Raw genomic sequence first — 21,487 nt, 5'->3', positions numbered from 1 at the left:
GCTTGCTTGAATCCAGTGGCAAAGTGAGCAAGGGACTCACGTCTGAGCATACCGTGCCACACTTATGGCGGCCAAAACGGTACAAAAGGGGGTGGTGATGGACGGAGCATCTGAATCAATCAAACACTCACACCCTGTCAAAAGATCTGGGTTTAATCCATCACCGTTCTTTAGTCCACTCTGCCACCCCAGTTCAGGCATGGCTATATCCAAATCAGTCTGACCCTGTGCCTCATGGGAACAGTCCAGCCCGAACTGCCAAGTCATGTCTTCCCTGGACCAGAAACAAGATTCTGAGGACCGGTTTCTGGCATTCCATCTGTCTTCAGCCCGCCTTGCTTGAATCCAGTGGCAAAGTGAGCAAGAGACTCACGTCTGAGCATACCCTGCCAGACTTATGGCAGCCAAAAGCGGTACAAAAGGGGGTGGTGATGGACGGAGCATCTGAATCAATCAAACACTCACACCCAGTCATAAGATCTGGGTTTAATCCATAACCGTTCTTTAGCCCACTCTGCCACCCCAGTTCAGACATGGCTATATGCAAATCAGTCTGACCCTGTGACTCATGGGAACAGTCCAGCCCTAACTGCCAAGCCATGTCTTCCCTGGACCGGAACCAAGCTTCCGAGGACCGGTTTCTGGCATTCCAGCCGCCTTCAGCCCCGCTTGCTTGAATCCAGTGGCAAAGTGAGCAAGGGACTCACGTCTGAGCATACCCCGCCACACTTATGGCGGCCAAAAGCGGTACAAAAGGGGGTGGTGATGGACGGAGCATCTGAATCAATCGAACACTCACACCCAGTCAAAAGATCTGGGTTTAATCCATCACCGTTCTTTAGCCCACTCTTCCCCCCCAGTTCAGACATGGCTATATGCAAATCAGTGTGACCCTGTGGCTCATGGGAACAGTCCAGCCCGAATTGCCAAGCCATGTCTTCCCTGGACCGGAACCAAGCTTCCGAGGACTGGTATCTGGCATTCCAGCCGCCTTCAGCCCCGCTTGCTTGAATCCAGTGGCAAAATGAGCAAGGGACTTACGTCTGAGCATACCCTGTCACACTTATGGCGGTCAAAAGTGGTACAAAAGGGGGTGGTGATGGACGGAGCATCTGAATCAATCAAACACTCACACCCAGTCAAAAGATCTGGGTTTAATCCATCACCGTACTTTAGCCCACTCTGCCACCCCAGTTCAGACATGGCTATATGCAAATCAGTCAGACCCTGTGCCTCATGGGAAAAGTCCAGCCCGAACTGCCAAGCCATGTCTTCCCTGGACCAGAAACAAGATTCTTAGGACCGGTTTCTGGCATTCCATCTGTCTTCAGCCCGGCTTGCTTGAATCCAGTGGCAAAGTGAGCAAGGGACTCACGTCTGAGCATACCCTGCCACACTTATGGAGCCAAAAGCGGTACAAAAGGGGGTGGTGATGGACGGAGCATCTGAATCAATCAAACACTCACACCCAGTCAAAAGATCTGGGTTTAATCCATCACCGTTCTTTAGCCCACTCTGCCACCCCAGTTCAGACATGGCTATATGCAAATCAGTCTGACCCTGTGACTCATGGAACAGTCCAGCCCGAACTGCCAAGCCATGTCTTCCCTGGACCGGAACCAAGCTTCCGAGGACCGGTTTGTGGCATTCCAGCCGCCTTCAGCCCGGCTTGCTTGAATCCAGTGGCAAAGTGAGCAAGGGACTCACGTCTGAGCATACCCCGCCACACTTATGGTGGCCAAAAGCGGTACAAAAGGGGGTGGTGATGGACGGAGCATCTGAATCAATCAAACACTCACACCCAGTCAAAAGATATGGGTTTAATCCATCACCGTTCTTTAGCCCACTCTGCCAGCCCAGTTCAGACATGGCTATATGCAAATCAGTCTAACCCTGTGGCTCATGGGAACAGTCCAGCCCGAACTGCCAAGCCATGTCTTCCCTGGACCGGAACCAAGCTTCCGAGGACCGGTTTCTGGCATTCCAGCCGCCTTCAGCCCGGCTTGCTTGAATCCATTTCAAAGTGAGCAAGGGACTCACGTCTGAGCATACCCCGCCACACTTGTGGCGGCCAAAAGCGGTACAAAAGGGGGTGGTGATGGACGGAGCATCTGAATCAATCAAAACACTCACACCCAGTCAAAAGATCTGGGTTTAATCCATCACCGATCTTTAGCCCACTCTGCCACCCCAGTTCAGACATGGCTATATGCAAATCAGTCTGACCCTGTGGCTCATGGGAACAGTCCAGCCCGAACTGCCAAGCCATGTCTTCCCTGGACCGTAACCAAGCTTCGGAGGACCGGTTTCTGGCATTCCAGCCGCCTTCAGCCCCGCTTGCTTGAATCCATTGGCAAAGTGAGCAATGGACTCACGTCTGAGCATACCCCGCCACACATATGGTGGCTAAAAGTGGTACAAAAGGGGGTGGTGATGGACGGAGCATCTGAATCAATCAAACACTCACACCAAGTCAAAAGATATGGGTTTAATCCATCACCGTTCTTTAGCCAACTCTGCCACCCCAGTTCAGACATGGCTATATGCAAATCAGCCTGACCCTGTGGCTCATGGGAACAGTCCAGCCCGAACTGCCAAGCCATGTCTTCCCTGGACCGGAACCAAGCTTCCGAGGACCGGTATCTGGCATTCCAGCCGTCTTCAGCCTGGCTTGCTTGCATCCAGTGGCAAAGTGAGCAAGGTACTCACGTCTGAGCATACCCCGCCACACTTATGGCGGTCAAAAGTGGCACAAAAGGGGGTGGTGATGGACGGAGTATCTGAATCAATCAAACACTCACACCCATTCAAAAGATCTGGGTTTAATCCATCACTGTACTTTAGCCCACTCTGCCACCCCAGTTCAGACATGGCTATATGCAAATCAGTCTGACCCTGTGCCTCATGGGAACAGTCCAGCCCGAACTGCCAAACCATGTCTTCCCTGGACCGGAAACAGGCTTCCGTGGACCGGTTTCGGGCATTTCAGCCGTCTTCAGCCCGGCTTGCTTGAATCCAGTGGCAAAGTGAGCAAGGGACTCACGTCTCAGCATACCCTGCCACACTTATGTCGGCTAAAAGCAGTACAAGAGGGGGTGGTGATGGACGGAGCATCTGAATCAATCAAACACTCATACCCAGTCAAAAGAACTGGGTTTAATCCATCACCATTTTTTAGCCCACTCTGCCACTCTAGTTCAGATATGGCTATATGCGAATCAGTCTGACCCTGTGCCTCATGGGAACAGTCCAGCCCGAACTGCCAAGCCATGTCTTCCCTGGACCGGAACCAAGCTTCCGAGGACCTGTTTCTGGCATTCCAGCCGTCTTCAGCCCGGCTTGCTTGAATCCAGTGGCAAAGTGAGCAAGGGACTCACGTCTGAGCATACCCCGCCATACTTAAGGCATCCAAAAGCGGTACTTCAGCATTTATATGCACATTCTTGCACTTGCACTTTATTTATTCCTGCCTAGAACCCATATCTATAGCAAAATAATAATTGTCTGAGTTTATTGAATAATAGGTGTAGCATTAGAACTATGTATTCCATTTAGCAAATTGAGAAACTAGTTATACATTACAAAGGTAACATTTTATTCTTTGTGATTGCTAAGGGGGGAATCAGGGAATGATTACTTTTAACTTTATTTACCTTATATGTATGAATTGTTTTAACATGTATCTTTAATGGTTTTTAAATCCAAATGAAGATTAATGAAGGATGGAACAATTGTCCTGATCTACAAAAAGGGAGATCGGCATAGCTCTGCATTCTATAGGCCGATCTTCCTGCTTGTGGCTACACATTCTAAAGACCTCCCACAGGGTGGAACGTCAACGTGTCATGGTCCACCTCTTCGCGGATGATGCCATTCCCATGGCCCGCGATCCCCATTGCCTACAGTCAGTATGCACAAATTTTGTTGAGGTTTTGGAGGATCTTGGCATCAATTGAAAACATTTATAACCAAGTGTAGCAGAAGAACATATCATTTTGGAGACATAAAAATCAAGGGCACTAATAGAGGCTTCACACATAGTTTTTCATACTTAGGCATATTACTTGATGAAGAAGATTCATGGAACCGTGCTATTGCAACTAGCAATTTACTATTTAAAAAAACATGTATGGCCCTGCTAAATTTTGTTAGACGATTAGGTATGAAAACCCTCCCCCTGAAAGATGGTAATGATTGATGAAGCCAAATGTCTCAGTGTAGCATTATTTGGGGCAGGAATCAGGGGACACACTAAATGCACGGCACTACAAATGGTAGAAAATGAGTTTTTGAGGTACTTAGTTGCCACCCTAGAAAATGTTCCTATATACTTTTGCCATACTGAACTGGGGGGTTTGTTTCTCTCACACCCGATGCAGTTAAACCGTTGCATCGTTGAGGATTGCATGAAGTCAAGTCTGTTTTTCCGCATGCTATATCTGACGTACATCAAACGATTTTTCTGTGACCTGGGCCACCCGGAATATTTTGAGAAACCTTAATCCTTAGAACTCATTAGTCGAAAAGTATTGAAAAAATGAACACAGTATGCACCTTGAGACTATAAGACTGATCACTGAAATTTTGAAGCCCACTGTTTTAAAACAATCAACTCATTCTAACTACATATCAAATGCAATGTTATTTAAAAGTTGAATTGAATTCTACACATAGATTCATTTTGACCTGTTTAAGATTCAACATTTTCTATCATCTGATTAACTTTCCTGAAATTAATGATTGGTCCACAAACCTAACAAGTTTTCCCTGTGATTGCTAGACGGCAAAGAGCACTATGCATGTCGTTTTTTGTGTGTACATTTTAGAGTAATTTGAGAAAACGTTACATTTTACCTTTTTTAAAACTGCTGCATTTAGCACAATGCTGCCCTGCTTATCTTTAGCTACAATCATTGTCTAATGTGGAGAATTGCTGCAGTATGTGAAGTTTTCTATGGGCAGCTTTTTACGCTAGAAAGAAAATTCTATAGTGTGTTTGATTAGCTCTGTCTTACAGTTTAAAAGTGATTAATCAATTAATGATGCTTTATTAAAAGTGCAATTTATCATACTGTAATGATTTTTTTTATGAAACTGAACACAGTATTGGATCGAATTGACAACAGGTTGGTAGGAGCGCATAGATGACCCAATCAGAATGTCAAAGAGTGGGGTATGTCAAGGTATGATGGTGCGCTAAAAGAACTGTTTCATGTATTGTAAAAGAAGACTCTGTTGGATAGTAATTGTATTTTTATTTTCATTTTTATTTTACTTTTTTAGTCCATTTATTTAGATTGAATAAAGTTGATTCTGATGTGATCTGAATAAAACAATAAAAAACAGTAGGAAATATGACAATGTGAACAAGCTCTCAACTTCCTCTGTTATAAAAGCAAGATGTTTTTCAATTGGCTTTATTGTAACAATTACTGATATATCACCATCTGAATGTACTATGCTACATATTTATATGTCTTCTTTTTTCGTAAAAGGTTCTTCCATAATTTGAATGAATGAAAACTGAAAATTGGACACTGGTGTCCGAGTTCATCCTCGTAGGACTGTCAGAAGACCCAGCTCTGCAGCTTCCACTCTTCATGTTCTTTCTCTTGGTCTATATTATTACTCTTGTGGGCAATGTAGGGATCATCACATTGGTGAGGGCAAACCGCCATCTTCACACACCTATGTACTTCCTGCTCTGCAACTTGTCCTTCATAGATATCTGTGTATCCACAATTACAGTCCCTAACATGCTGTCCAACTTGATTTTGCAGAAAAAAACTATTTCAGTTCGAGGATGTGAAACACAGATGTTTTTGATATTTGCCATAGGAAGCACAGAAGTCTTCCTCTTCCCGGTTATGGCTTATGATCGTTACACGGCTATCTGCAATCCACTAATGTATCCAGTCATCATGAGTACCAGAGCCTGCATTTATCTTATTGGTTTTATATTCTTACTTGCCATCATTAATTCACTGATACAAACCACATTCACGTTCACGCTTCCTTTCTGCAGGTCAAACAGGATCAGTCACTTCTTCTGTGATGTGCCTGCACTCCTAAAGCTCTCTTGCTCTGACACCACACTAAATGAAATGGTGCTGGTTTTAGTGGCAGGTGGCCTCATAGCAGTATCTGTTGTATTCGTCATTATTTCTTATACTTACATTGTGTTGACAATTCTAAAGATAACTTCCTCAGCAGACCAATGGAAGGCCATCTCTACCTGTTCTGCCCACTTTGTTTGTGTTGCTTTATTGTATGGCACTCTTGCTTTCATGTATGCTAAATTCCCCTCAAAGTACTTTCTTACTAGGGACAAAGTGGTCTCTGTGTTTAACGCTGTGGCAATACCTATGCTAAACCCATTCATTTACAGCCTAAGAAACCAGGAGGTCAAACAGGCTCTAAGAAAAGCCATAGGCAGAAAGTGACACTGATAGGAATTAGAAGAAGAAATACTTTATTGTTGATTAATAAAAATCATTACAAACAAGGATAAAAATAATTTGGATTCTTTCAGGAACTTGATTGTATCAATTTGATATTTCTATTATATTATCTTTCAATGACAAACACACATAATACATTGCATTGAAAATAATATTGAAGATACATTATAATTCAGTACCATATTTCACACAGAACACAAAAGCCAAAAATGATGATAAAATGTTCTCAGCGGAACTACCTGCACTACCCCCAATTTTAAAATACATATTTAAAAGTGCAATAGTTAAAGTGCAATAGTTAAAGTGCATTTGTGCAATTTCTTACATCAAGCAGCATTCCATATAATGAATTTAAAATATTAATGTCTACCTATCAAAAAGGGCCCCCACACTAAGCGGACAATTCATTTGGAATTGGGATTTTACCGAATTACTGCGGGCAATTAGAACCTTTCAAAACTTCGATTTCAGAGCCTTACACACAACTTCAAGATCAATTTATTGGATTACAATTTACATTTAGCATCTTTGAGACTAATAGCATTATCGAGTGAAACTAATCATTAATTATCTAGGCATGCCTCTAATGTCAAGTGACACAGTGATTAACTCGTTTTCTGCAATAAGAATGAACTTTCCAAACTGTGTAGTCAGGAGGGCCGAGTTCTCAGAGAGACAAGTTATGAAAGCTTGTTGACATGTTCTCACGCCGAGTTCATTAAAAATTGATCTAATCAGGCTTTCCTCTCTTCTAACAGTTGAGGACAATTGGATACAATATGCACAAGCGATTCATTATAAAAAACACATAACCTACAGCTGTTTGTGGGCCAATTTAGTTCCCATGTGGGAGTTCCATCCTTTGTGGGGTATCTCCGAAATGTTACAACATAAATATGTTTCTTAAAGATGATTTTAGATGGGTTATGATATACAATTGTGGTTTTAGTTTTATTGCATGAATCAATAACTGACCAGGAGAGTCGCTTTTTGGTGACAGGTCCTTGTAAACCCTGCTTTTTTCCTAGTTACACCTTATAGAGTTTCACAGTTGAAGCTAAGACTCCTGAGGCGGAAGCCGGGAGAGGTCGCATTTTGCTATTTTGCACAAAAATTTTAAAACTTACTTGTTTTTAAACTGTTATAACTTGTAAAAGCACCGCGCACTTCAGGGCACGGTAGAGCAGACCTAGCGCTCACGTGACCCTAGCACCGGCTGCCCTCGCCGCTGGACACGCCCACCTTGAGGCCACGCCCACTTCCCGCCCTTTAAAAGCGCTGACACGCTAGCGCTCGATTGAAGCTAAGACTCCTGAGGCGGAAGCCTGGAGAGGTCGCATTTTGCTATTTTGCACAAAAATTTTAAAACTTACTTGTTTTTAAACTGTTATAACTTGTAAAAGCACCGCGCACTTCAGGGCACGGTAGAGCGGACCTAGCGCTCACGTGACCCTAGCACCGGCTGCCCTCGCCGCTGGACACGCCCACCTTGAGGCCACGCCCACTTCCCGCCCTTTAAAAGCGCTGACACGCTACCGTTCGATTGAAGCTAAGACTCCTGAGGCGGAAGCCGGGAGAGGTCGCATTTTGCTATTTTGCACTAAAATTTTAAAACTTACTTGTTTTTAAACTGTTATACCTTGCAAAAGCACCGCGCACTTCAGGGCACGGTAGAGCGGACCTAGCGCTCACGTGACCCTAGCACCGGCTGCCCTTGCCGCTGGACACGCCCACCTTGAGGCCACGCCCACTTCCCGCCCTTTAAAAGCGCTGACACGCTAGCGCTCGATTGAAGCTAAGACTCCTGAGGCGGAAGCCGGGAGAGGTCGCATTTTGCTATTTTGCACTAAAATTTTAAAACTTACCTGTTTTTAAACTGTTATAACTTGTAAAAGCACCGCGCACTTCAGGGCACGGTAGAGCGGACATAGCGCTCACGTGACCCTAGCACCGGCTGCCCTCGCCGCTGGACACGCCCACCTTGAGGCCACGCCCACTTCCCGCCCTACGGCCCTATAAATATGTGTAACTTTAGAACGCGCAGCGGGCGAGCGCAGCGGGCGCGCCGTTTGCGCGCCGAAGGCAAGCCCGTCTGCGCCCGTCCGCGACCAGCCGGGACCCGGGGCCACAAATCTTGGCTCTCATGACTCCCAGAGCAGGACCTACAGCCCGGAGGCCTTATACAGTATAGGTAGGACTGCCACTCCTCAGTGCTCCCACATCTTTGCCCCGTTAGAGCTACCCGCTCGTTGTTCAGGGTGCAAACACTCATTCCGCAAATCCCCATCGGCCGCAGCACAAACGTACCGTATGTACATGCTAAACTGCCGCTCCTTACCTAAACACAGCACACAGATGGCCATGCTGCTCGAGGAGCATAAGCCTGACGCGGTGTTCCTGACAGAAACGTGGCTTACTGCTCACTCTGAGCCAGACGTAGTTCAAGCCTTACCCGTAGGCTATCACATCCTTAGAGTAGATAGACCGGTAGGGAGAGGCTGGGGTCTGGCGATCATTCTGAAGAACCAGTACCAATGTCGTACCACAGCAGAGACTATCCCTGAATGTGAGAGCATAGCATTCTGCATAGAGTTCAACGCTAACAACACTTTTTCTGGCACCTTGATCTACCGCCCCCCTGAGCCTGTAAAAGTGTTCCACAGGGCCCTTCCAGAGATCATAGCGGAAAGAACTCTTTCGGCCGCTAATTACACGATCTTAGGAGACCTTAATCTCCATTTTAATTCCCCCTCAGATCACATTGCTCAGGAACTACTAGATGATCTGGAAGCCCTCCAACTGTCCCAACTGGTTGCTGCCCCGACCCATGAAAAGGGCAATTTACTTGACCCCATATTCAGCAACTGCCTGGATCTAATTGTTGATCAACCCACCCCCCTCCCATGGTAGGACCACCTTCTGGTCCCATTCACCTGGGTCAAACACAAAACCCCCCAGCCACCTCCCCAAGTCACTTCCAGGAGGAACTGGTCTAAACTCCCATTGGAGTCCTGGCTGAATAACCTAGACTCCACTCGCCCTTTACTCTGCCTAGACCCCAACGTGGCTAACACCTACTACGAAAATTGGATAACCCATTCGCTAGACTCGATCCTCCCGGTTCGTAAATCCTCCTCGAACAGACTACAGAAATCTGCCCCTTGGTTCTCTGACTCTCTAAGACAACTAAAACGCCTCTGCAGGCAACGAGAGCGAGCCTGGCGTTTAGACTTCCTCCCAGATAAAAAGGCTTCCTACAAAGAGGCGATCAAAGCCTACAAAGAAGGGATCAGAACGGCCCAGGCAACATACTATTCCGAGAAAATACTAGAAGAAAAATCTAAACCCAAAGAAATTTTTCAGATTATAAAGCACTGTTCCATTGCCAATACGGCACCCCCACCCAACAAAACCCAGGATCAATGTAACGAGCTTGCGGATTTTTTCCACAACAAAGTCACAAAAATTTACTCCACCTTTCCCACCTCAGCCACAACTCCGGATTTGACTAACCCACCCCCCCCTAAATCACTTCGGCACCCAGACCAGCCTTCCCTTGAGCACTTCCCTCCTCTGGGCCTTGACACTCTAAGCAAGGTGGCACGACAAGTTAAATCCGGCTCCCTCCGTGATCCCGCTCCTCCAGAAGTCCTGATGCAGGCAAGCAAAGCCACTCTGCCTGTCATCTTGGATCTTCTAAATACCTCTATATCCGCTTGCTCAGTCCCCACAGCTTGGAAGCAGGCCATGGTACGGGCGTTGCTGAAGAAACCCAGCCTAGACCCAGACGACCATTCCAGCTACCGCCTCATCTCACTTCTCCCTTGGGCCAGCAAGGTGTTAGAGAAGTACATAAACGCGCAGCTGGTCCAGTTCCTGGAGGACCACTCTCTACTACATACATCCCAGACAGGCTTTAGACCAAAACATGGCACAGAAACCGCCTTGTTAGCTGTCACCGAAGAAACTAGAAGGATACTGGACCAGGGAGGATCAGTGGCAGTGATCCTCCTTGATCTAAGTGCCGCCTTCGATACGGTCAGCTATACCACCTTGCTGGACCGTCTCCATAACATCGGAGTTTCAGGTGACGCTTTAAGGTGGTTTGAGTCCTTTCTGTCTGGGAGGTCGTTTCAGATCTTCGACGGAGAGACGGTGTCCTCGAGTAAACCCCTGAGCTGCGGAGTACCACAGGGCTCCTCCCTGAGCCCTGTATTGTTCAACGTATACATGAGGCCGCTGGCGGGTGTTGTCGAACCATATGGCATTAAAATCGTGTCATATGCCGACGACACCCAGCTTGTGGTCTCGTTGGCCACGAAGAACAACAGGCATTCCGCAGCCGACCTCCTAAAATGCCTAGTGGACGTCAAGGGATGGATGACCAACTCCTCCCTAAAACTAAATGGTGAAAAGACGGAGCTTATGCTCCTAGGCCCTACCTCCCCTGTACCCTTCACCTCCCGGTGGCCCAGTGCTCTAGGCCCCCCCCACCCCTAAGGACAGTGTCAAAAGCTTTTGGGTATGGCTGGACAACAAATTGTCCTTCTCCACCCAGGCCAAAAAACTGTCCGCCACCTGTTTTGGCCTACTGAGAATCTTGAGGAAGGTTCTCCCGCTACTCCCTCTAGAGGCCAAAAAGGTGGCGGTACAAGGTCTCATCCAGTCTCGCCTGGACTCGAACAATGCCCTATACGTGGGGGCACCGGAGATGACCCTCCGAAAATTGCAGGTCGTTCAAAACTGTGCAGCTCACACCTTACTGGAAATCTCGCGCACTCACTCAGCCAGACCTGCTCTAAAAAGTCTCCACTGGCTGCCAGTGAGGCAGAGAGTGACCTTTAAGGCGCTGTGCTTGGCGCACCGCGCCTTCTGGAAAACAGCCCCAGCCATCAACACCGACCTTATCACCCCTTACCAACCTAACAGGACCCTTCGGTCGACGGAGGCGTTCCTCGCTGTTGTTCCCAGAGTGAAGCGAGCCAGGTCTGGGGGTAGGCTGTTCTCCTTGGACACCGCCAAGCTCTGGAATGCTCTCCCCATCTCACTCCGGTCCAACCCAGACCTCCTCTCATTCTGTAAAAATCTAAAGACACTACTGTTTGCCAAATCCGATACCCCCTAGCTCCCCCCACCAGTACACAGATACCCCCTAGCTCCCCTCACCAGTCACTACCTGCTTCTACTCAGCGCTTGGACGCTTTCGGGCAGCAACCGCGCTTAACAAGTACTTTTACAATTACAATTACAATTACAATATTTAACCCATTAATATTCCATACTCTCTTGTCTGATTTTGTTCAACCATTCGTCATTATGTTTGTCTTTTTGGTATTCATTTGTAATCCTTTGACTGATATATATAGTTATTAAATTAATCTACAACTCTTCTTAGTCCTATAGCAGTGTGACTACACACTATGGTATCATCTGCATACTGTAAGTATTTTATATTTTGTCCTGAAAAGGTAGGAGAGTGAGCATCAACATTTTTAAAATGTAACGATAAGTCAGCCATAAAAAGAATAAAAGGACAGGGTGCCAAAACATAAACTTGTTTAAGACCACATATAGTTTCAAATTGACGTGTTGTACAGCTACGGTTCCTGACTTTAACCTGAAACCATGTATTAGTGCATAGCAATTTAATCATGTTGAGCAGTTGATTTGGGATACCCCGTACACATAACTTAGCCTAAAGAAATTACAAGGGACGGAATCAAAGCGGCCTCAAGGTCAACAAAACAAATATATAAATCTTGTTTTTTATACTTTGCTCTTTCGGCCAACAAAGGAAGTAAGGTCAAATTTGTGCATGTTGACTTGCCCCTCCAAAAACTGGTTTGGAATGTTGGAATAATTTCTTCTTTTGCAGCCCATTCTTCCAAGTCATTCAACAGACAGCTTGAGAAGACGTTTGCCTCCACATCTCTTTGGGCAATCAGTTTATAATTTGCTGTATTTTCTTGGGGTCACTTTTATAGATTGGCTGTATTATAATGTGCTTGCTGGTAGAAAAGATGGCTTCAGCTGCCTGTAATTCTTCCACCTCACCCTAACATATCATTGTGTTAGGGTGAGGTAACCTTTTCATACCTGGCTGCTAAAACATGGAACTCACTCCCCACTTACCTTCGCCTTACCCAGAACCACCTAGCGTTCAGAAAGCAACTTAAAACGTGGATATTTGACAAATAATCATCCTTCCCTTCCTAAGCGCCTTGAAACCCTCTGGGTATGTAGTGCGCTATACAAATCCTATGACTTGACTTGACTTGAATTGTGCTGAAAAAACAAGTATACTCCCTACTTCTACCTACAACACACACTCTTAAACAACATAAACGAGTCACTGCACCCCCTCACACTACTACAGTCTCAGTGACTTAGCAGCTTGAACAGCAAGACCTTCCCATCTAGGACCTGGGGGATCCAGGTTCAAATTCCAGCTTTGACTCACCATTTAGCAATTCTGGGCAATTCACTCAGGGCCAGATCACAAAACATCTTTGACTGGGGTTATTGCATGCCTTTGGTGGACAGTAAAGGTAGTTCTTGCTCCAAGCATATTTAACACTGAAAAATGAAAAGCGGATTTAAAGGTTAATAATATGTGGCAAGAACGTTTGTGCGTATTTGTGTGGCATCTTTGGTGGTGATGTGCAATTCACTGCTTTGTATTGTGTGGCAGTTTTGCAACACAATGCAGTTTTGTATGGTAGCTGTGGTGTTGCATTTTGTTATGGCCATTTTGTTGCTTATTGCCCGGTTATGTTTTGTATTGTTAAATCATTGAATGAATGCTAATGTGATATGCTTTGTTGTTCCTTTAGATGTGTTAAATTCTGATACATTTCCAGCGAAAAGCATTACATGACTTGAAAGATCCTGTTACCAGCAACCATTTACCACTATCTAAGGTGGTAAAAAAGAGCAGCTCCAGCTATTTAAGAGAGGAGTCAGGCAAAAATCTGTGGTAGAAACTGATTCCTAACTTAGCCATACCAGTGTTTCATGTGATACAGCCCTTATTATCTCTGTGTGCCTAAAAAGAACAAATCAGTGACACTCCTATTCGGATGAAAGTGCTCTAATCCCTCAGCCCAGGTTTGTACTATTGTACTGTGCATCCAAATCATCTCCGCTTATCATCTGCTTTTAACTGCTTGCTATCACTTGTAATCTATCCAAAAATGATACATCCTGCACATCCTGAGCCATTGGGCCACTTTTCAACTCAAGCAAGTTTTTTTATACTTGCTCTGTCCATCTTTAAATCATGCAGCACTGAATGTGTAAAAAAAAGGAGAATGGTTTGACTTCCTCAAGTGAAAGCAGCAACAACACTATTTTAGAAGGCTCCATAATGCACTTCAAGTGTATTATAGAAAAACTTACAGTATGCCCTGCACGGTAAATCCAGAAATATGACAAAAGGTGAATGTATCCTGCTGTAAATGTTTCATGGTAAGATAGCAGTTAATGACACATTTCCTCTACAACATGAAGATCTACACAAGAAATTGAATTATTAAACCCATTGCAATAACAGGGAATAGGCAATCACAATTATGAGAAATTAAATATCACAGTGATGACATAGGAAGTGATTTCACAGCCCTCCAATTTCCTTTATATGTCTCACTTTAGAGCAAATGGGCCTATTCTGAGATATTTAATGTATATAGGAATGTAAACATATGTATACAATTCAGGTGTTGATATCTATTGTTATTGTTAGGTAATTTTATAAGCGCGCAGCTGCCTCAATGAATGGCCGTTCTTGCACTTGCAGCAGTGCAAATAGAAAGCAAGGGCTAAATCGTATGGAAAAGGTAGGTCTTGATAGCCTTACGGAAGGACAGCAGGCAATCTAAATGCCGGATCTAAACAGGAAGAGAATTCCATAATCTAGCAGCCAGATATCGAAATGACATGCCCCCCGTTCTGAGGCGTTTCACACAGGGGACTGCTTGAAGGGATTGCTCTGACGAGCGTAGCTGGAGAGTAGGGACATACGGGACTAGCAGATGCAACAGGATCTCAGGGGAGGACATCTAAACCACAGATACAAGTATTTACATGTCTGCCAATATAATTTTTTGAATATGTTAGCAGCTCTATGCACAGATCACATTTTTCCAGCCATTTAATCATTTTTAAGTTGGAAATGACCATTGTTTCTGAGGGATAACCCAGATTTTTGCATTGACTGTTTTTGCTGGATTTAGAACTTTGTGCACATTACCACTGCTAACCACCTAGTATGAAAGTAACCCGTCTGGTCATTCCAGCTGGAAACATCTGTTGATCCCTGCACCGTGTGGCAGGAACTTTGAGGTGCCTGCCAAGGTGCAGGGATGAACCACATTTACCATTTCATTATGGGAGCACGCATTACTGTCTGTATACTCATAGCGGTGAGTGGGATTGGACTTCATGTTTAATCGGTTTCCAAGCACCGATCACCGGCATGCCCTCTAGGTCAGGAGCAACGTGCTTAGCTTGAACCTTTGGACTGAGTATTAAAAATACAGTGTGTCGCCCCCCCCCCAAGCGGTAGACATAAAACTGTGATTATACTGCCATCGGGGAGAGAGGTAGCATATTAAAAATGGGTGAAGGTGTTTAAGGAAGAGACTTGACATCAATATTTCCAAAGCAAACTGTCATGTGAATTTGGCACCCGTAGCCAGCAGTGTTGGGACACCACTTGGTTTGCATGAGTTAAATCACTGAATGTTGTCAAGCATCGGTTTTTGCAAAACCCAACATGGACAGTGGTCAAGATCGACGCAGCCAGCGGCCAGGCAGAATTGGCACAACATCACACTCCAAAGGGAGTGGACTGCCAGAGATGTAATCAGGCCCCCAGGTGTAACATAATTGTGGAAGTAGAACAGACACTGAAGAAAGTGTCTGCCCAGTGTTTCACAGATGCGGTAAATCCCATTCTTTGTGCTGAAGATTTGGCAAATAAAGGTCTTTTCCCTTTCACCAAGCAAGTGTGGGCCCCTTCATTGTGGTGAGTGAGTGGACTATATATATATATATATATATTCACTGAAAAAAACATATGTTTCAGGGACGTTATAGTTAGTTGGACATTTCACTTCTACAGAACCATAGAAATGTTGCTGTTATCGTTAGTTCACCTAACTATAACTCACGCGCCGCAATGCACTGTTGATGACATCACATATTACATCATTCATGACAGTGACATCACTGATGACATCACTGATCTAATTTCAAATGGCATCACCGATGACACCACTGATGACATCATCCATATGACAATCTGATGCACCTTCTCACACCCTAATATAACCTTTGATACACCCACTCCAAAAAACAAAATACAATTTTTGAAACCATAGGCACACTAATACCAGTTACTACATATCTAGTCACTGGTTCTTAGGTCAATACTAGGAGTGGAAGGAATTTGCGTAGTGGTGTTATGCAAAGCTCCGCGAAATGGTACAAAATCTCTGCAAGCAAGTAAAAGTTCTCCGAACATGAAGAATTGCTTGTTCCGCCCATTCGAGATGCTTTTTTCCTGTGCTCGGAGGGAAATATCTCACAAACACACATTTTAATAGCGTGAACAAGCAAAAAAATTTGCAAAACTGTGGATCGCGGAATTTTTTGCAATTCTGCCTCCTCCACATAACGCGTAATTACCCGAATTCCGCAAATTCCACGTTCAGAATAGAATTTACTGCCCAGGCCTAATCTACTCACTTATACATGCAGTCCATCATCAATACAACACTATCATATGCTCTCATACACCTACACAGACACTCACACACCAACACCCATCCAGAGTTACTCACACACCTAGTCAGTCATGCAAAGAATCAATCACACTTTCATTTACTGACCTATACAGTTATACACACAACATATCACTCATGCAAACAGAAAGAAACACATAATTACTTTCTTATACAATCACTGATACAAGTACACACCCATCCATACAGCTACTCTCACATTTACTGACTCTCACCTATAGTCATTTATATACTCTAACTCTCACATACACTGCCTTTTGCATATGTAGTTACTTGCAAATGTACCACTGAGACATTCATTTACGAACCAACACACTGTTACACACACTCACCCACTCATACAGGTATTTTCACATGCACTCTTAAACCCACACAAACAGTGAATCAACCACTCAAATATCTCTGCACAGACTCACACACCCTCCCACACACCCACACATACACCCAGGCACCCATACAAATACTCAGGCAACCAATCGATAACCCATGTAGACACTCATGTAGCTACTGACCAACCCATGCAACAGCTTATACAACAACAGACTGTTACAGACAATCACACAGTTTAGTCACTAACCCTCACAGTTTAGTCATTAAGACACATGTAGTCACTCACTTAAACAGTCAGTCACGCACCTACTAAATCATCCATTTAGACACGTATACACCCACTCATTCTTCAATACACCTTGGCATATATATAATACATATTTAAACTTTAAAGGAAAACACAGTCAATGGATGACGTCATCTGAGATGTAATCAGTGATGTCATCAGTGATGTCACTGACCATGTCATGAATGATGTAATATGTGACGTCATGAGCAGAGCATTGTGGGGGCATGAGTTATAGTTAGGTGAACTAACTGTAACAACCACATTTCTATGGTTTTGTAGGAGTGAAATGCCCAACTGACTATAACGTCCCTGAAACCTATTTTTTGGGGTGAAATTGTGAGGTTTTTTAAATGCTAATTTCCAACTGTAACAGGCCTGAAACTTATGGTTTTTTCAGTGAATTTCAAAGGTTTTTTAAATGCTAACTTTATATGGACATCGAGAAAGGCTGTGTGCCGAAACGCGAGGGCGTCTGACTTGTCTGCAAAATAAAACAACCTTGGAAATATCAACCCCGTGAGTGTGGGTAATTCTTTGGGATACGGAAGAATTGGAGCATAATATATATATATATATAAATTCACAGAAAAAAAGCATAGGTCTCAGGGATGTTATAGTTAGTTTGGCATTTCACTCATACAAAATGATAGAAAATCAGCAGTTATAGTTAGTTGAGTTAACTATAAATTGCGCCCCCCCAATGCACTGCTGATGATGTCACATTTTACATCATTCATGACATGGTCAGTGACATCACTGATGACATCATTGATGACATTTCAAATGACATCACTGATGACTTCACTGATGACATCATCCAGTGACTATGTGTTTCTATAAAATGTAAATATGTTTTATATATATATATGTATGCCAAGGTGTATTGAAGAATGAATGGGTGTATAAGAGTCAGGATGCATGATTAAGTAGGTGTGAGGCTGACTGTATAAGTGAGTGATTAATTGTGTCTTACTTAATGCATGTGTTAGCGACTGATTCAGACATTCACACAGTTTAGGTTGTCAGATGGTGTGTAAGCGGTTGCATGGTTTGGTTAGCAGCTAAATGAGGATCTTTATGGGCTATTGATTTCTTGTCTAAGTATCTATATGGGTGCCTGAGTGTCTGTGTGGGTGGGTGGGGGGTGTGACAATGTGCATAAATGTGTGTGTGGATAATTCACTGCGTATATGTGTTCAAGTCTGTATCTGTGAAGGGCTGTATGTCTGGGTGAGTTTTTGTATGGGTGTCGTGGTGAGTGAATGGATGCCTCAGTATATGTGAGTGGTGGACTGTATAAATGACTATATGTGAAAGTGAGTGATTGTGAAAGTGCCTGTATGGATTAGTGTGTGCTTGTATTAGTTATTGTATTAGAGTGTATAACTGTACAGGTGAGTAAATAATAGTGTAATTCATTATTTCCATTACTTACTAGGTGTGTGAATAACTCTATGCATGAGAGGCGGTGTCTGAGTGTCTGTATAGATATGTGACTGGATGGATATGATAAGGCTGTATTGATGGCTGACTGCATGTATGAGTGACTGTATGGGTGAACGAATATATGTTTGTGTAGACCTAGGAATTAGTCAGTAGATATGTACTAACTGGCCTTGGTGTGTTCATGGTTTCGAAAAATATAGTTTGTATTTTAAAGTGGGTGTATCAAGTGTTATATTAAGGTCTGATGAGCTGCATCAGATTGTCACATGATATCATCAGTGATGTAAACAGTGATGTCATTTGAGATGTCATCAGTGATGTTACTGACCATGTCATGAATGATGAAATATATGATGTCATTAGCAGTGCATTTCAGGGGCGCAAGTTATAGTTAGCTCAACTATCTATACCAGCAGAATTCCTATCCTTTTGTATGAGTGAAATGTCCAACTAACTATAATATCCCTGAAACCTATGGTTTTGTCTGTGAATTTCTAAGGTTTTTTAAATGCTAATTCCTAACTATAACGTCTGTAAAACCTATGGTTTTTTCAGTGAATTTCAAAGGTTTTTTCAATGCTAATTTCTAATTATAATGTTCATTAAACATATCTTTTTTTCTGTGTTTTTTAATTGTCTTCCCATTCTCAACCTGGTGAAAACTGCAAATCTCACCACTCTTCCATCGATACCTTCTGCCAACAAAACTGCCACAAACGAGAGCCACAACTAAAGCTAATGATATGCAAAGTAGGCATTCCCATGCAAAAAAGAACACGAAAACACCATTCTCCATATTTTCAACAACCAGCCAAATCTGCAATGCGATCCAAAATGCAGACGATAAGCCGATTTACTAGTAACAAATTAACATCAACCTTTAACTGGTGTAAGGAGGTCGACTATCTACTGCGTGAATTAGACCCAACTCACAGCCACATCTAAAGACCTACTGATCTAAAGACGGAGCTACTGATCATGCAGCTCTGACATCCAACAAGGCCACAACACCCAGCGCCACCACCACCAGAACCTCCCCCCTGGAACACAAACCGAGACAGCGCAAAACAAGACAACAGACCTTCCCAAAATACCATATACCCTCAGCCACACAATAGCTGAATGTTGGTAGATGTGGCAACCAACTGTATATGAAAAAGGCAAGTCACCCATCAATTATAATGCACACAATGCCAAGTGTAACGCTGATGTGCTGCCCTGACCTTACCATGCAAAGCACAAACATCTCCAAGTAGAGATATACTATTGATACTTGTAGTGTAGTGCACAGTGGTAGACGTGGACGTAACCATGTTACCTCAGGCAGTGGGCAAGATCTAGGTTATGTAGCTGTATTGTCCCCCCTGGTAGCGGAAGTGGAGTGGGCTGGTCCAATGTACGCCACTGCAGCGTAGGAGTATGAATAAACAGGCCAGGCCCTGGGCGTGGTTCACTTGTGGGAATACAAACCAGTCTACTGAGCGGGCGCCCTCAACCTGGCAGGTGGCTGCTGCCACGACCGCGGGACTCCTCCAACAAAGCCTCCTGCAAACCCAGTGGCACAGCACTCCAGCCTTTTGTCTGTGCCGACTACTGCCTTCGATCTACACTACGGACAACAGGGTTCACAATTTGAATTCAGCCTTGATTTATTAATTGCACAGATAATTGTACTCTATGTCCTCTGATTTTTTCAGAAGTGACAAAAAGCATTCCTCGTTGTTTATGCTAACTACTGCCTTCGATCTACAGCAGGGCTCACAATTCAGATATAGTGACGATTGCAGATGACGCAGTCCAGTTCGCAAGACATGTTGCTCCCAGTGCGGCCTGCCGGGACCACGCAACATCGCACGATGTGCACACGCTGTGTGCTTCAGGTACTACTAACTCACTGCACCATAAGTCACCTCCACGTGGCCTTATCAAGGCAAGACATTGCTCCCAGTGCAGCCCGCCGGGTCCACGTATCATCGCAGGGTGCGCACAAGCTGATTACTCCTGGTGCCACTAACTGCGCACCACTAACTGCGCAGCTCAACTCAACGCCACATGGCTTTGCGCCTATCCTGACCTCTGCCTGCACCCTACACTGGGGTTACACGGTTAAAAATTCAAGATTAGTAGCAACGCAAATTGTGTAAGAGACTATAATGGGTTAAGAAGACAAAGTGCTTCCAATCTGTGCAGCTCAAGTCAATGTCACCTGCCTGTGAGCCTTTGCTGACCGCTGCCTCCGGTCTACACTGTGGAAGATACGTGGTGCCCACTAACTCTGTTCAACGCAAGCTGATCCCACATGTGTAACTGGTTCCTGATTCCTGAATGGCAGCGGCCCCAACTTTGTGGCAGCTACCACAGCACCAGACTCCCTTCAATCAGTGAAGGATATTTGCATATGGAAGGCCATCGACACGTGGTGCCACTGAACCTGTACTATGCGGGCCATTGGGGCCACCCATGTATACACATGGCTATGGGCCCTTGCTCACCGCTACCTCTGACCTACACTGTGGAAGACCGTCGACACATGGTGCCACTAACTGTCTTCAACACAAGCTGATCCCACATGTGTAACTGTGTCCTGAGTCCTGAATAGCAGTGACCCCAACTCCTAGAGACAACTACAGCAGCAGACTCCCTTTAATCAGTGAGGCATATTGCCATATGGAAGGCTGGCGACATGTGCTGCCACTAACTCTGTTCAACACAAGCCGATCCCACATGTGTAACTTTGTCCTGAGTCCTAAATGGCAATGACCCCAAGTCTGTGGCAGCGACCACAGCACCACACTCCCTCCGATCAGTGAGGCATATTTCAATATGCAAGGCCAGCGACACGTAGTCCCACTAACCCACTTTAACACAAGCTGATTCCACATGTGTAACTGTTTCCTTAGTATTCAATTACAGTGACCCCAACTTTGTTGCAGAGACCACAGCACCTCACTCCCTTTGATTAGTGAGGAGTATTTAAAGATTGAAGTCTGCCGAAAAGTGGTGTCACTAAACCTACACTACGCAGGCTGGTGGGGACACCAACCTATGCATATGGCTGTGGGCCCTTCCTCATCAATACCTCTGGCCTACACTACAGTCAGCAGGCCTCACAATTCAGATACAGTCCCGATAACACATGACACAGTCCAGTAGGCAAG

At 44.6% G+C, this 21,487-nt stretch overlaps 1 protein-coding gene across 1 annotated transcript; it reads left to right on the top strand.

The window, feature by feature from the left end:
* The first annotated feature begins 5,516 nt into the window (after positions 1-5,516).
* LOC147734971 (olfactory receptor OR9H1-like) lies at positions 5,517-6,443 on the top strand. The gene has a single exon (XM_086952543.1). The coding sequence runs from the start codon at positions 5,517-5,519 to the stop codon at positions 6,441-6,443; it is 927 nt and encodes a 308-aa protein (XP_086808669.1).
* The last annotated feature ends 15,044 nt before the right edge of the window (positions 6,444-21,487 follow it).

This window comes from Lissotriton vulgaris, chromosome 1_2 (assembly GCF_964263255.1).
Source record: "Lissotriton vulgaris chromosome 1_2, aLisVul1.2, whole genome shotgun sequence".
In the NCBI taxonomy this organism is placed as follows: Eukaryota; Metazoa; Chordata; class Amphibia; order Caudata; family Salamandridae; genus Lissotriton; species Lissotriton vulgaris.
This window is presented reverse-complemented; position numbering and strand designations above follow the sequence as displayed.